Source organism: Phasianus colchicus, chromosome Z (genome assembly GCF_987193195.1).
Source record: "Phasianus colchicus chromosome Z, bPhaCol1.hap1.1, whole genome shotgun sequence".
NCBI classification, from domain to species: domain Eukaryota; kingdom Metazoa; phylum Chordata; class Aves; order Galliformes; family Phasianidae; genus Phasianus; species Phasianus colchicus.
Genome location: NC_143476.1, coordinates 52,143,577 through 52,156,903, shown reverse-complemented (window position 1 = coordinate 52,156,903; position 13,327 = coordinate 52,143,577). Strand labels below are relative to the sequence as shown.

The 13,327-nt window shown below is 35.1% G+C and overlaps 1 protein-coding gene across 5 annotated transcripts in view; it reads right to left on the bottom strand.

Moving 5' to 3' along the window:
* Window positions 1-13,327, bottom strand: part of FRMD3 (FERM domain containing 3) — a 146,238-nt gene that overhangs the window by 57,122 nt on the left and 75,789 nt on the right. For all 5 annotated transcript variants that reach the window (XM_031602398.2, XM_090131099.1, XM_090131098.1 and 2 more), the window contains 2 exons: window positions 12,648-12,690; window positions 5,313-5,391 (listed from right to left, as the gene is read on the bottom strand). In XM_031602398.2, coding sequence (XP_031458258.2) covers window positions 5,313-5,391; window positions 12,648-12,690 — 122 coding nt within the window. The remainder of the gene's footprint in view (window positions 1-5,312; window positions 5,392-12,647; window positions 12,691-13,327) is intronic.

The following is a 13,327-nucleotide window of genomic DNA, read 5'->3' as shown; positions in this document are numbered from 1 at the left end:
AATCAATAGCATCACTTAATATAAATAAATAAATAAGAAGAAAAAAATTGATGATGACTACCACCTGGATCTTGCAATAAATGGGCTTTTCCTGGCTTTACACCTGGTCAGGGTCTGCATTACTACACATGGTTTTTCCTTGGGAAAAGGAAGAAGTCTGAAACATTACTGTTTAGCCAACTGCTTGACAACACTGGTTACATGGGAAACAATTAAAGAACAAAGGAATGGGAAGAAACAGTCTACACCTTCATTTTGAATAGCAGATAAATTAAAGCCTCAACACAGCAGGAACAGATTCTTCTCCATAGGCTGCTGAAACAGAGTTGCATCTTCTCTGTTCTCTTGCATTTCCCTAAGAGACATAAGAGGAACTCTCAACCTCCCCTCTCCTTCACCCATAGGCACAAGCTTCACCAAAAAATCCAGAACTGTAATGGATTAATTTTTTTGTTTATTTTTTCCACCATGAATGCTAGCTGCAAGCTCTTACTAACAACTCCTTCACTTTTAAGACTATGGTATTTGACTGAGAGTCCAATACTATCAAAGCCATAAACTCATTGGATAACTGCCAATATGGACTCCACAAAGCCAAAACAGACAAGTGGATTTGCAGAAGCTTTGGAATAGCTACCATCACAGTGTGTATTGTATATTGTATTCAGCTGTCTCAGAATAGCTGAGAAGGGCAATCAGAGCATTTAGAGCATTTAGAGTTATTCCTAAATTATATCAGGAACAGCTTTCTGCAGGTCTGCCCAGTATTAGCACATTTTTTAAAGGATTAGTTTATTGTAAGACTTTAATCTTGCAAATATGTAGTTTGATACTCAAATACTACAGGAGCATTAATGGCCACTTTTGGAGGGAAAAGTGCCAGGCTTTTCCAGCAAAAAGCAGCATCAAGTATAGCTGATTGCAACAGGGCTAGTTAAGCCCCGCATGCATGCAGCAGTACTGTTCTTCCTCAGTCAGACTAGCTCACTCAAGGCTCTTTAATTTGCCATGTTTACATCCCCACAGTCTTTGCTATTTTATATAATTTCCAGTAAAGCATTTTTCATTTGCTTCTCTTGTACCAAGCACCTATGACACTGTTTTATGACAGCCTAGTGATTGAAGAACTGCTTCTTGGATTAGGAAACATGGATTAGGAAAAAAGTGCCTGATGACAGCTAGTTGCAATAATCCATCTTTGGTTAATTCCACTAGCTACTAACCCATGACCCGTTTTTTCTACAATAATCATGGATTATTGTTGATAAAGTATTATCTGTAGCATTTTAGATCAATCCCTTGGGACCTCAGATGACTTCATATTTTCTCATTTTAATTATGCATACACAGTATAATGTAGGGATTTAGAGATAAGAAGGCATGAGGCCTTGGGCTCTTTATTACATAAGAAAGAAAAAACACTGATTTATTTATTATCTAAACAAGAACACTGAAAAGAAGTAAGCAGTAAAAATCTGTGCCCGTGTGCAATGGGTCATGGGATCCATCTGTTCACACTCCCTTGACTGTTCGCAATCTGTTCACGTGCAACATCTCATGCTTACACAGCTGTGGAGTCTCCCCAGGCTCTGACCTGTGATCAGAGAATAGTGAAGAGTGGCACAGAGCAAAAACATCTGTGCAGATTGAATGGCCTTTGTAGTTACAACTTCCTTTCACAGCAATTTTACATTTTTACATGTCAAGCCAGAAGAATAATCTTAACCCTTACAGTAAACCCTGGATGCTCTCTCCATCAAGACTATCATGCTGTATGCAAAAACAGCTCACATGCAGGGCAGTAAAAGATGAAGAGATACGAAATAAGAGTAAAGAGAACTAACAACAATACTGCAAGTCTGTGTATCAAGTCCACCCAGCCCTGTGAAGAGTAAGTCAGAAAACAGGTTGCAGAGTAGATGCTCATTTAATGAGAAAGAAATAGAATCTATATTTTACAGGTATGTGTAGCAAGAAACAAGCAAGATGTGAGAGCCTGCTTGTTATACTGCTATTGCCTAATTAAAAAAACAGTAGTTATTAATCTCAGTTAGGGATATTAAGTAAGTCAGTTAAATGTTGTTTTCACAAACTGAAGTACTTCGTTCTGAGTCCATATTGCCCATAATACTGTCAGATCATCTCTAAGAAAACTACAGATGTATTGTTCAGAAAAGTCTGAGGTGCACCAGATACTATCTGAGACAGGAGTCAAACTCAGACAGTTTGTCCATAGTACAGAGACACCCCCCCAACTCTTATCACTAAGGTCAAGTATTTCTCTCTAAAAGATTACACAAACTATTCAAAAACCTACATTTACTGTTTTACATTGGAATCTGCTAAACCTTCAGTGCACCTGAAATTAAGTTCAGAGGCACACTCAATTGTAGTATAAACCAACTGAAGAGTACACAGTGATCAAGGGCCACACAGAACCTCAGTCTCCATGAATACGTTGAAACTTTATTCCAAGTTCACAGAATTTCTTATTTAGCATGGCTTTATCTCAAAGTGCTTTAACATCCTGCAGCATGCACTGATTTTATTCAAAAAGCATGGAAGTTATCATTAATTAAAAAGAGGGAAGATGAAAGAAAGCAAGTGGAATGGTATAATGTGACTGACAGTACCCACACATGTCCTGAACAGTGGAACTAAGTGTAATGACAGGCAAGTGCATGGTTCAATGCTTTTCCTGGGGCATTTCCAGTCTCCAAATGTGTGGTGCACATATTCTTACAGCTTCTTTTCTATATATTGTAGATAGAGAAGTGACTTCAGCTAGGTTAATTTTCTAAAAATATCTCCTACTGTTAAGCAACAAAATACCTCAAGGATTACAGTCCATCCTACCCAAGGCAGGTCAGAAATGAAGCAGCAGTAATCCGAGGAGGAGAATATTCAATTTTCTTCACATTAGAAATGTCTGAAACTATTTCTCTTTACTTTATACTATTTTCACAGAAATTATACACTTTATCCCATACCCCCAGTTTCATGTGCCAAATATATGATTTTTATACCAAATATAGCTCTTTTAACCAGCTGTAGATCTCCCCTGATATCTCTAAGATACTTCATTAAAGATTTACTCTTACATGGTTTTTACAAAAAATATATTGACAATAATTCGCATGGGGGATTTAGACAGGGTTAATTAATATTTTGGATAAAACAGTAATATGAAAATGTGGTAGGATAAGTCCTACTGTCTTTTAATTTCTTCACCTAAATGGGGACTGCAGCACCCATCAAATTTCTACTCAGCTGAAGAAGCAAGAGAACTGCCCTGTGGTACATTTAGGCATGTACAGAAAGAGAAATGCAAATGCACAATTTTACTGTGACTCATCTGACCATAAATACAGCAGCCTTTAAATCAAAGACTGGCAATATTACTGATTTTTTTTCAGATCATCTTAAGCACACACTGCAAAGAACACGTGATGAGGGCAGAGGTCATAAAATTAAAAAACAAACCCTGCCACAAAAAAAAAAAAAAAAACATACTGAACAGATCATCAGCCATCCAGGCTTCATAATTGCCCTCTGTCAAATATTAATTGGTGTTCTTCATCTTGTATTTCACTTGTCATTGTAATTAAGAAGAAGAAAAAAACAAAACCTCCAATCAATTTAGAGCATTATCTTGAATTTTACCTCCTTTAATCAATGAAGCAAACTCTCAGAGGCAACTTACAAAACTTTACACTTTACTTTCTCATTTCATGAGCACTTCCCATACCTCGTTATTGTGTAGGAGACCTGGGCAGACAACAAGCAAAACTTTCTGAACAGCAACAACAACAGGAAACTAGAAAGCTGATCAGATAGACAATGTATCATGCACATTAGGTGAATATATGAAAAAAGATTATTTCTCTGTTTTAAGGCAATCTAGTACCTCATTCATAATACTTCTAACAAAAGATAAAAAAATATTTTTCAAACAATAGATTGATTTCAAATTGGTTTTTAAACTATTCTAGCAAAGACTAAGTCATACTGACAGCACAATATACATCAGTGAGCTAATTCAAGGTGTTTTGTGTTTTGATGAAACTTTTTCTGAGTGAGCATACAAGACATTTCAAGAAAAAAAGAAAAAAAAAATTAATTAAGGATCTCAATGAGAAAGATCTTTCACTTCCTAGAAACTGTAAACTATGTCTCTGAAAAGTAAAATATTCATTCAAGGGCAAACATTAACAAACACTGAAAATTCCTTGACTTCCTGGTTTACAACCTGTTCCCTCAGCTAAATGTGATTCAAGATAAATACTTGTAATATGAACAGAATGTTCCAGCTGCTCTATACAAATTGTAAATTTACCATTCAGGAGAATGCAAGCTGTTCCTAAAACTTCAACTGTGAGATCAAGGATAATGGGTTCACTCCCATTCACAAAGTGACTTTGTGAGCACAAGAATTTGCAAGGGTTGGAGAAAGTGTCAGTGGAGATCTCAAGGCAACAAGTGCTCCGTTGCTCTGTACTTCTGTAACACACTCTACTTAGCGGTGTGACCTGCTAACTATTAACGTGATAAGGGAGACATACATTCCTGCACAGTTGGAGCAGAGGTCAAAAAAGGTGCTACATCTTTTCATCAATAATTTTCTTGAAAAATATGCAAAGCCACAGAATATTTACAAAGGCTAGAAGAAAGGAGAGAAATCCCATTCAGTAAGTACAATTGAATTGTTGTACAGGTTTATCTCCAAAGCATTGGAAAATTCTATATACGCAACAAGACTTCTAACATAGCTGTACATTAAAAGTGTAAATATATTTCATTTCTACATCAGTTTTCTAAAGAAAGTTGCTCCACAGTTTAAAAATACTATAGGGTTTTTGGTTCTAATAAACAGACACTTCAATTGGGGAAAAAAAAAAAAAAAAAAAAAAACAGAAAAAGTTTCAAAGTTCCTGTTGAAAGAGAAATGTTATTGAATTAAATTCACAGCTTGTTTCAGACTCACACAAAAGAAAATCTAAGAAACAAAAATGAACTTATTCCAGTCCAAAATCCTTCTATGCAGAAGAGTTAGCATAGTATTTGCCAACCATTGCTTCTCTTTCAGAAAGTCCTTTAACAGCATCACTACCTCTCTGTATGTTAGGAAGAGTCCCTGCAAGAGTCCCTGTAAGCTACTTTCAAAAGTCCCCAGGTATACAATAAATAAAAAAAGATTACCAATAGTGCAAACAGTGCATTTCAGCACAACGAGAATCCTAGCCTACCCAACAAGCTGTCTTAGTTTGAACTTGTTAAAGAATTCACATTAAACGCACAGACAAAAATAATACCTGGTGAGCTCTTCTTTAATCTTCAAGGGTTCATGAGGGTAGAATTTCACTCTAAAGCACATGGTATATGGTGGATGAGCTGAAACATTATAAAGAAAAAGCATGAGAACAGTAGCAAATAACATTGCCTTAGCCACTTTGAAGAAGCGGCCTCCAAGAGTCCTACAAAGAAGCCCGTGTGAAGGTTAGCTCTAAAGAATCAGGCAGGGAATTAATTAATTAATTAATTAATTAAATAAATAAATAAATAAATAAAATGCACATTAAAAGAACAAAGTAAAAGACAAAGACGAAAGTATGTGCAAAATGCAAGCAATCTACGCAAATCAATTTATACATGGTTTTGCACTTCACAAGCAGTACCAAAAAAAACCCACAACATTTGAACTGCTCATTATTTTTATTTTTCTTTGGGTTTTTTTTCTTTTGGCAATTTATGAACAGGAAGCATTTTTATCTCGTTACAGTGAGGTATGAAGATGTTATGAATAATTGTTATTTCTGGCAATGATAATGCTAAGATAACAAAAATAGAAGAAAACATTAATTAAATTTAGCTAAGGAAGTTAGAGAAAGAATTATTTCTGTTTTCAGTACTTAGTAAGATCCCATTACCAAAAAGATGAGAGAAAGGAGAGAAGAAAGAAAGAGAAGAAAGAAAGAAATGAAAAAGAAGAAAGAAAAAGAAAGAAAGAAAGAAAGAAAGAAAGAAAGAAAGAAAGAAAGAAAGAAAGAAAGAAAGAAAGAAAGAAAGAAAGAAAGAAAGAAAGAAAAGAAAGAAAGAAAGAAAGAAAGAAAGAAAGAAAGAAAGAAAGAAAGAAAGAAAGAAAGAAAGAAAGAAAGAAAGAAAGAAAGAAAGAAAGAAAGAAAGAAAGAAAGAAAGAAAGAAAGAAAGAAAGAAAGAAAGAAAGAAAGAAAGAAAGAAAGAAAGAAAGAGAAGAAAGAAAGAAAGAAAATATCTAATGTAAGCAATCTGTGTCTCTCAGCTCTACATTAATGAACAGAGCTTTATATCCTACTGTTGTATCTTTGATAGCATTCAAGATACTATCTAACCCGAAGCTAGTGATTGTTTGGTGATTACAAAAGGAGTTGAAAGCAAATAAAACACCATTATTCTAATGAAAGAGACACCTTTCAAATATCATGTTAGGAGAAAATAAGTGTGAAAACTTATTGAGGTCTTAAAAATGTATCAGGCATGGTAGGGAAAGCCCTCAGAACTATCTGTAGCCTGATAACATTCATGGGTTTTTTTAGATTTTTGTTGGAAATAAGAACGAAAATCCTGCAAATTCAAAAAGTAAATGGTGTGGAGAGAAAACTACTGCACTATCACACGAGCCAAGGTAACTGACAAATCTGCAGGTAACCTCATGAGAGATCACAGTGATGAAGGCTTCTGTGAGCTTTTTCATCTTATGTGTGATGGCATTATTGTTTTAAAGGGATTGAAAATTTTCTGTAAAACATCCAACATTGCTATGTCCTTCCTGCCCTGTAGGAAGGACAACTAAACTCAAACTAAACTCAATGTCCCATGAAGGAAAATGAAGGAGTCACATTACCTGGACAAAGTGAAAGATAATGTTTGTCATTTTAAATGGTCTGTCTCTTCTTAATAGGATTCTTACAACTAAGTAAGGGACAAAATTTTGCACTTTCAGAATATGCTTCCACTTAGAAAACTTGACAGAAGAGATAGCTTGTGTTAAGTGGTTAAGAAAAACTCCTCAGTAAGAAAAATACTCAAATGTCCTGACAGATATAGAAATTCTTCTGCTTGAAATGGGAATGCAGAAAGAACCTAGTTAGTAAAAGCCTACAGAAGACCCTAAAACTTTGAGCAAATTTTTAATGTCAATGAAGTGACATGGAACTTTGGCTGTGAAAAAGAAAGTTAATGGCAGAAGAGCCAAACTCTGGTAATTTGTGGCAGCTGCAGAAAAACAATGACTCTTCCCTGTGCAAAGAGTATCAGAGCAGAGAAAGCTTATCACCAGTCAATAGCTAAGTTTATAACAGAAACGTTATCCTTGTAGCACGGCAGCATTCAATGGAAGTATATTTAAACACTCAGAATGCACGGTAGTTTGAAGCCAACTTAAAGCCTTTTCCTAGACTCCTCCTCAGAAGAGCAGCAAATAATACAAAGCAAGGCTCCTGCTGCCTGCTAAATAGATGTACTTTTTCTGCAACATACACAAACAATCCCAAATTGCAATTTGAAATATTAGAAAGATATGACACCATGCATTCCATTAATCTCTAGAAGTGTTACAGGACACTTTCACCTATAGAATGAAAAATGATTTTCTTTTCCAGGCCCTTTTTCTCAATTAGAAAATAAGCCACAACAAACATATGAGGAAAGAGGGAGGGAGAAAACATGTACAACACTTTCTCCTCCAACTTAAGTTTAAAATACACCATAATCATAATGTTCCTACAAAAATGCAAACATTTAGAAAGGCCTTTATCTAATAGATTTTACAGCAGTAGAGAAAGACAAAAGAGAGCCTGACATTCCTTCATTCTGTATATTCTTGTCCTGAAAAGCAAGACAGTCAGCGTATTGTATCAGCTCAGAAAATGAGATTGTCAAGCCCAACAATTCTTCAGTTCCTTGAAATTAAAATTACTTTCTAACTCTAACTCAAGTGGATGCAGTAGCAACAACAAACCTTCCCAAAACAGGACTCAATTTTCAGAACTTCTTTTCAACACTGAACTAGTCTGAATAAAATCAGGGTTATAGTAGCTTTAAGCCTTTTCTCTCCAATTGGTCCTTTATCAGATAAGGAGCAGCTAGTGTAGGGAAATGCCCAAGGGTTTGTCAGAACATCCTATCAAACTTTCCTTTCTTACTAAAAAAAATCACAGTTAAAATCATTTTGAAGGATTTTATCACGTAGAATAGTACTGACTGTGAAATCCATTGCAATAGGGCTATTAATTTGTCTGAATACGTGTTAACAGTACATAAAAGATGATGGCAAAGAAAGAATAAAACTTACTTTAATTATGTCAGATGCTGAAACCTTTCACTGCTTGCCCTAGACCCCCATGAAAGAACTTGCACACAGAGCACTCAAGGTTTTTTGTGGTAATAAATTTTATGTTTTTAAGATTTTGATTTAACTTTAACTAAGAGAAACTATCCAACGTGCATTAAACAGTAAGGAGCTCTTAGCTGAAAACTGAACCTCCAACACCCTGACCGAAACAAAGAGGAAGGTGGGACATAGAACTCAGTGCATCTATTTTTAAGCAAGGTCTCCTATATCACTTAATTTGGCTTCATATACAAATAGGTTACAGGAATGATAAGCCTAAGAAAAATTACACATTTTTATTATCATTTCCTTCATTGGCAGAAAATCTGAAATAACAGAGAAAAAATATTTTTAAAAATACAGCGAAAAACTTGACATAAGTCCTAGAAGTGTTTGATTCCTCTTCTTTTTTATGAACCTGCTTTTCAACCAGCATAAATACTAACTTCTGCAGAGAACTGTATTGGCAATTTTTTTTTTTTTTTTTTTTTTTTTTTTTGGTCTATTAAACATGGAGTTTAGACAGATACCAAAAGCACATGTTTAAGTTACCTTCATAACCTTGAGGATACAATATGGCAGAAAACTTCCTCTATCTCCCTTTGATGTTGTAGATTCTCTGAACTACATTATCTCACCAACATTTAGCACTCATTTTAAAATATATATTTATATATACTCCAGCTACCTTCATGTTAACTACCACTACAAAAGGACTTCTGGAGAACTATAGGACATATGCTACATATGCTGCTGATTCCATATATTTTCTTCCTTACTAAGTAGATCAGATGTTTATCCACACAAATGCCTGAGCATGTTTACGGCAGACTACTACCCTGTGGTTTTATCTTATGTATAACAGATTGCTAATCTGTTATAGATCTCCAACTGTGGAGTCTTCCCCCTCACGTTTAATTGGTTGTGGTTGAACACCAGGCAAGAGGTATTTTCATCAGCCAATTACGATAATACTTCAAATTCTGTTATTAATTCCTTGTGGAGTCGAAGATAAAGAACATAGGGCACTCAGGCTTGTGCCCAAAGACTCACTTGAAACTTCCTTCTTTCAATGCACATGTATTTACAAACCTCATCTTTGGTTAAACTCTTTTTTTTTCTTTTTCGGATTTATGCTGAGGCATGGAAAAATCCATGGGAAATTAGTTTAAGAATCTGTAACAAAGATTTCAGCATTTCATTTCTACACCTGCATTCTTGCTTCCTCTGGTTCATTTCAGCTATCATTTAATGATAGCATTAGAATTGAAGGAAATTAAAGTCTCTTAGCACACTCCAATGGCATGATACAGTAGAACATCTTTTCTGCACTACTCTCTCAGATCATCTGAGATGTAAAACAGCTGGAAAAACATGTATTTTGAATACAGAACAGAGGACTAATTCTTTTCCACTGTCATCAAGAACAAAACCCACACAGTTAGCTATTTCTCACAACAGTGGTTACAGGATAGTTGCATACTTGTTATACAAATAACCTTAAAAATGAGTAGGGCAAAAGAGAGAGAAGAAAGTGGATGGCAAAACTTTTCTTTGTGAATATTAGCTGCTCAAGTGACCAATAAGACTTACATCAGGACTCTTCTAGATATAAAATAAGCATAAAAACATTAGAAGCTGGCAAAACAGAGAAGAACTTTACTGCCAGCATCTGGGAGAGAATAACAGTAAAAATAAAAATAAAACACGCAAAAGAACATAAAAACTGGATTAAAAAGGGCTTTACCTAGAACCGTGGTGATATCTTATGTAACCTCATAAAGACTTATTAAGCACATTGTCAGCAGTATAGTGCTCACTTACAGGTGGCAAACAATGTGCTGTAATCAGTACAAACAAAACTGACATTCACAACACTTCTCAGAGAATAAATTTCCCTCTCAAGCAAAAGTAGTAGTACAAATGGTTGAGGAACAGACAGGAAACAGGAAAATTTAAGCATCACAGTTATGAGCCATACACTGAAAAACTTTCCCCCACTTATTGTGGGGGAAAAGGAAGTCTCCCACAAATGGTAGCTGAGATCAAGCATGCAGCATTTCTCTTTTTTTGCTGCATGTATCCAAATACCTTGCAACCATATGCAAATCCAAGTATTCAATTGAATTTAGAATATTTTAAATCATTAGTATTAAATAAAGGCTGTTCTTTATTTAGCTATTCTTGCGTGGAGAAGCTGTTCTTACAAAACCCATCATTTCACTGTTCTCTGAATTCCTTGATGGAAAGAAAGAAAAGGAAATCTCCATCTAACATACTCATTTTGAATAGCATTCTGCCACCACTTCTCCCAGAAGTCAGATATACATAATGCATGTTCTTTTACCATCACTTTATCACTTCAGTTTTCATGCTTTCCCTGCTACTAATTTCAGTCCTCACTTGAGTCACCTGAGACTGTGACACTTTTTAAATTAATACTGGTAATCTATAAACTAGTTTCTGAGACTAAGTATTTTCATAGTAAACTGAATATTTTTAAACAAAATACAAATTATCCTTGTGTGCCTTTAGAAATTGTTTACTATTCTATACTAATACAGTATATTTTTAGAAAAATGAGGAGTTCCTGATGTACAAAAACATTCTTGAAACCTATAGGAGAGAGATATATATTTATCCATAATATACATGGATTCTATTCTACACATGTATATAAGATATATATATACTTGTTTTGTTTCCTTAAGGCATTAATGTAGAAACTAAAGTCCTTCATCTATGACAAAAAATAAAATTGAGCTACACTAGTATTAAACTGAAAGTTGCTCACGAAAAGCCAACTGCACATTTAATTCTATTTATTTCCCAAATCTTAGGATGATAACAAAACACCTCTGTTGACCTCTAATGCTTTTTGCTGTTGTTGTTGAGACTTATCACGTTCCACAATGATAAATAACCTAAATACTAGCTGCAATTATTTTGCTTCATTTAACATTTTGTTTTCAGTCCTCAGAGTTTTGATTAGGATTCTACCACAAAAGCCACACAGGCCCTCTGATGAGTCCATCACATCACAATATCTATGGAATTTATTAACTACCATCAATCACACCTAGGCAACATCTATATGCAGACAAGAGTTGTTCTGAATAAATCAAAACACTCTCAGTGCATCTGTTGGCAGAGCTCCTGAACATGTTGCTACGCAAAGAGTACAGCACTCTTGCTACCTAAAACATCATACACTAAGCACTGTGAACAATAACATAGTGAATAAGCTAGGCATATGTGTGTCCATGTTTATGCGTATGTATGCACATCTTGCAATATATACTACTGTAGCATTAGTGGGAGAATTCCATCCACCTAACACCTAGGAGTTTTTGTTTGTTTTTACATATTTGACAATCTCTTTAGATTCATCTCATTTTAAAATAAGCAGTCTCCCAAATAAAATATTTCTTGTATTCATACTTAAAAAAGCAAAGTAATTACCTACAAAGAGGTTTGGGAGTAAAACCCACCTTCATTTCATAATCTAAGTTGATAGACAACAATTTTATTGAACAAGATGCAACTCCCAGAGCCCTAAATCAAGTCTCCAGCAACAGTCAAATAAACAGCCTCTTCTGCTGCTGGATATAAACTTCTGAGTATTGAAGTACCTCTGTTTAATAACAAGGTCTTCATAGTTGGACCATCTGACAGAAAGCATGAGCCAGATCATAACATTTCAAACAGACAGTTCAAGTGATACATTTCTATTTTAAGGAGTACTTTTTATTTAAAAAAAAAAAAAAAAAGTTGCATTTTTCCCCTTGTCTATGGCAGTAATTCACAGCTACCTAGCGCTTAAATTTATTTGTCTGCAACAGTGATTTTAAAGTAATGCTCTGCATTGGCAGGAAGCACTGAGCTGTGGAAAGCAAGCAAATGAGCAAATAAACAACAACAACAAAAACAGTGACCAGAGTAGATTGTCATACTCCATACTTCATTGCCACCTCCCAGTGTTTGACTAAGCTGACTGAAATAGAGAGCCAGAGGATACAAGTCTTCTCCTCACCAGATCTGCCACTCCACTAATGTCAGCTGGCCTCTGGCTCCCAACTTGCACAATAAGGGAAAGCTCTTGGTGTGCAAAGTTGTGAAAAAACAGTGAAATAAGGATTTAAGAGATTCTAGATAGACCATGAAAGGCCTCTCTCCAACAGGAAGTAAATAAAGTGCATTCTAAAATATTGCAAGGAAGCACAGAAAAACATTTGAGCACTTCAAAAACACATTAAAAACACAAGCTCTCAACACTTACATTTCATTTGCTTGAAGATGGACTTGTTGGGCTCAAGCCAGTGCTGGAAAGGCAAAGCAGAGATCAGAGGTTAATATAGATCATAGAAGGCAGCAAAATCCTTGAAAACATGTGGTATAAAAAATGGGAAGTAGGATTTTTCTTTTACCAGGCACATGGTAAAGCCACTTCCATGCTGCTATTATACTGTAATTGCATTGTATAAACTGTTCAGAAATATAAACATTTTCTGTTCATTACTGCTGTCTTCTACAGTCCCTATGTAACTAAAGCATGTATAAATAATATACCTCAGTCAATACTCTCAGAATACAAACTGTTCTTCTTTTCTAGGAAGAATTAAAAATTTGAAAGGCACACTTCATTCTATCCAAAAGATGTATTTTCCACAAAATGTTTACTTTGTGAACAGCGAAAGCACAACAGAGAGGTAAGAATGCCTACCTAACTTTCTAACTTTGAGGGGAAGGATTGCAATGGAAAGAAAACTTTCAGCTTTTCATTCTCTTGGAAAATAAACCCAAATGCTTTGGTGACGTAAAACTAGGCTCACATTTCAGTTAAGAGCCTTACCACATCTCCTGCTCACACTATCTGAACTGTTCAGGAGGATGTCTTGATTGACAAAAGAACATGCTGATATTCAAGTACCACTTCTGACTACAGCCAAAAGCATTTGT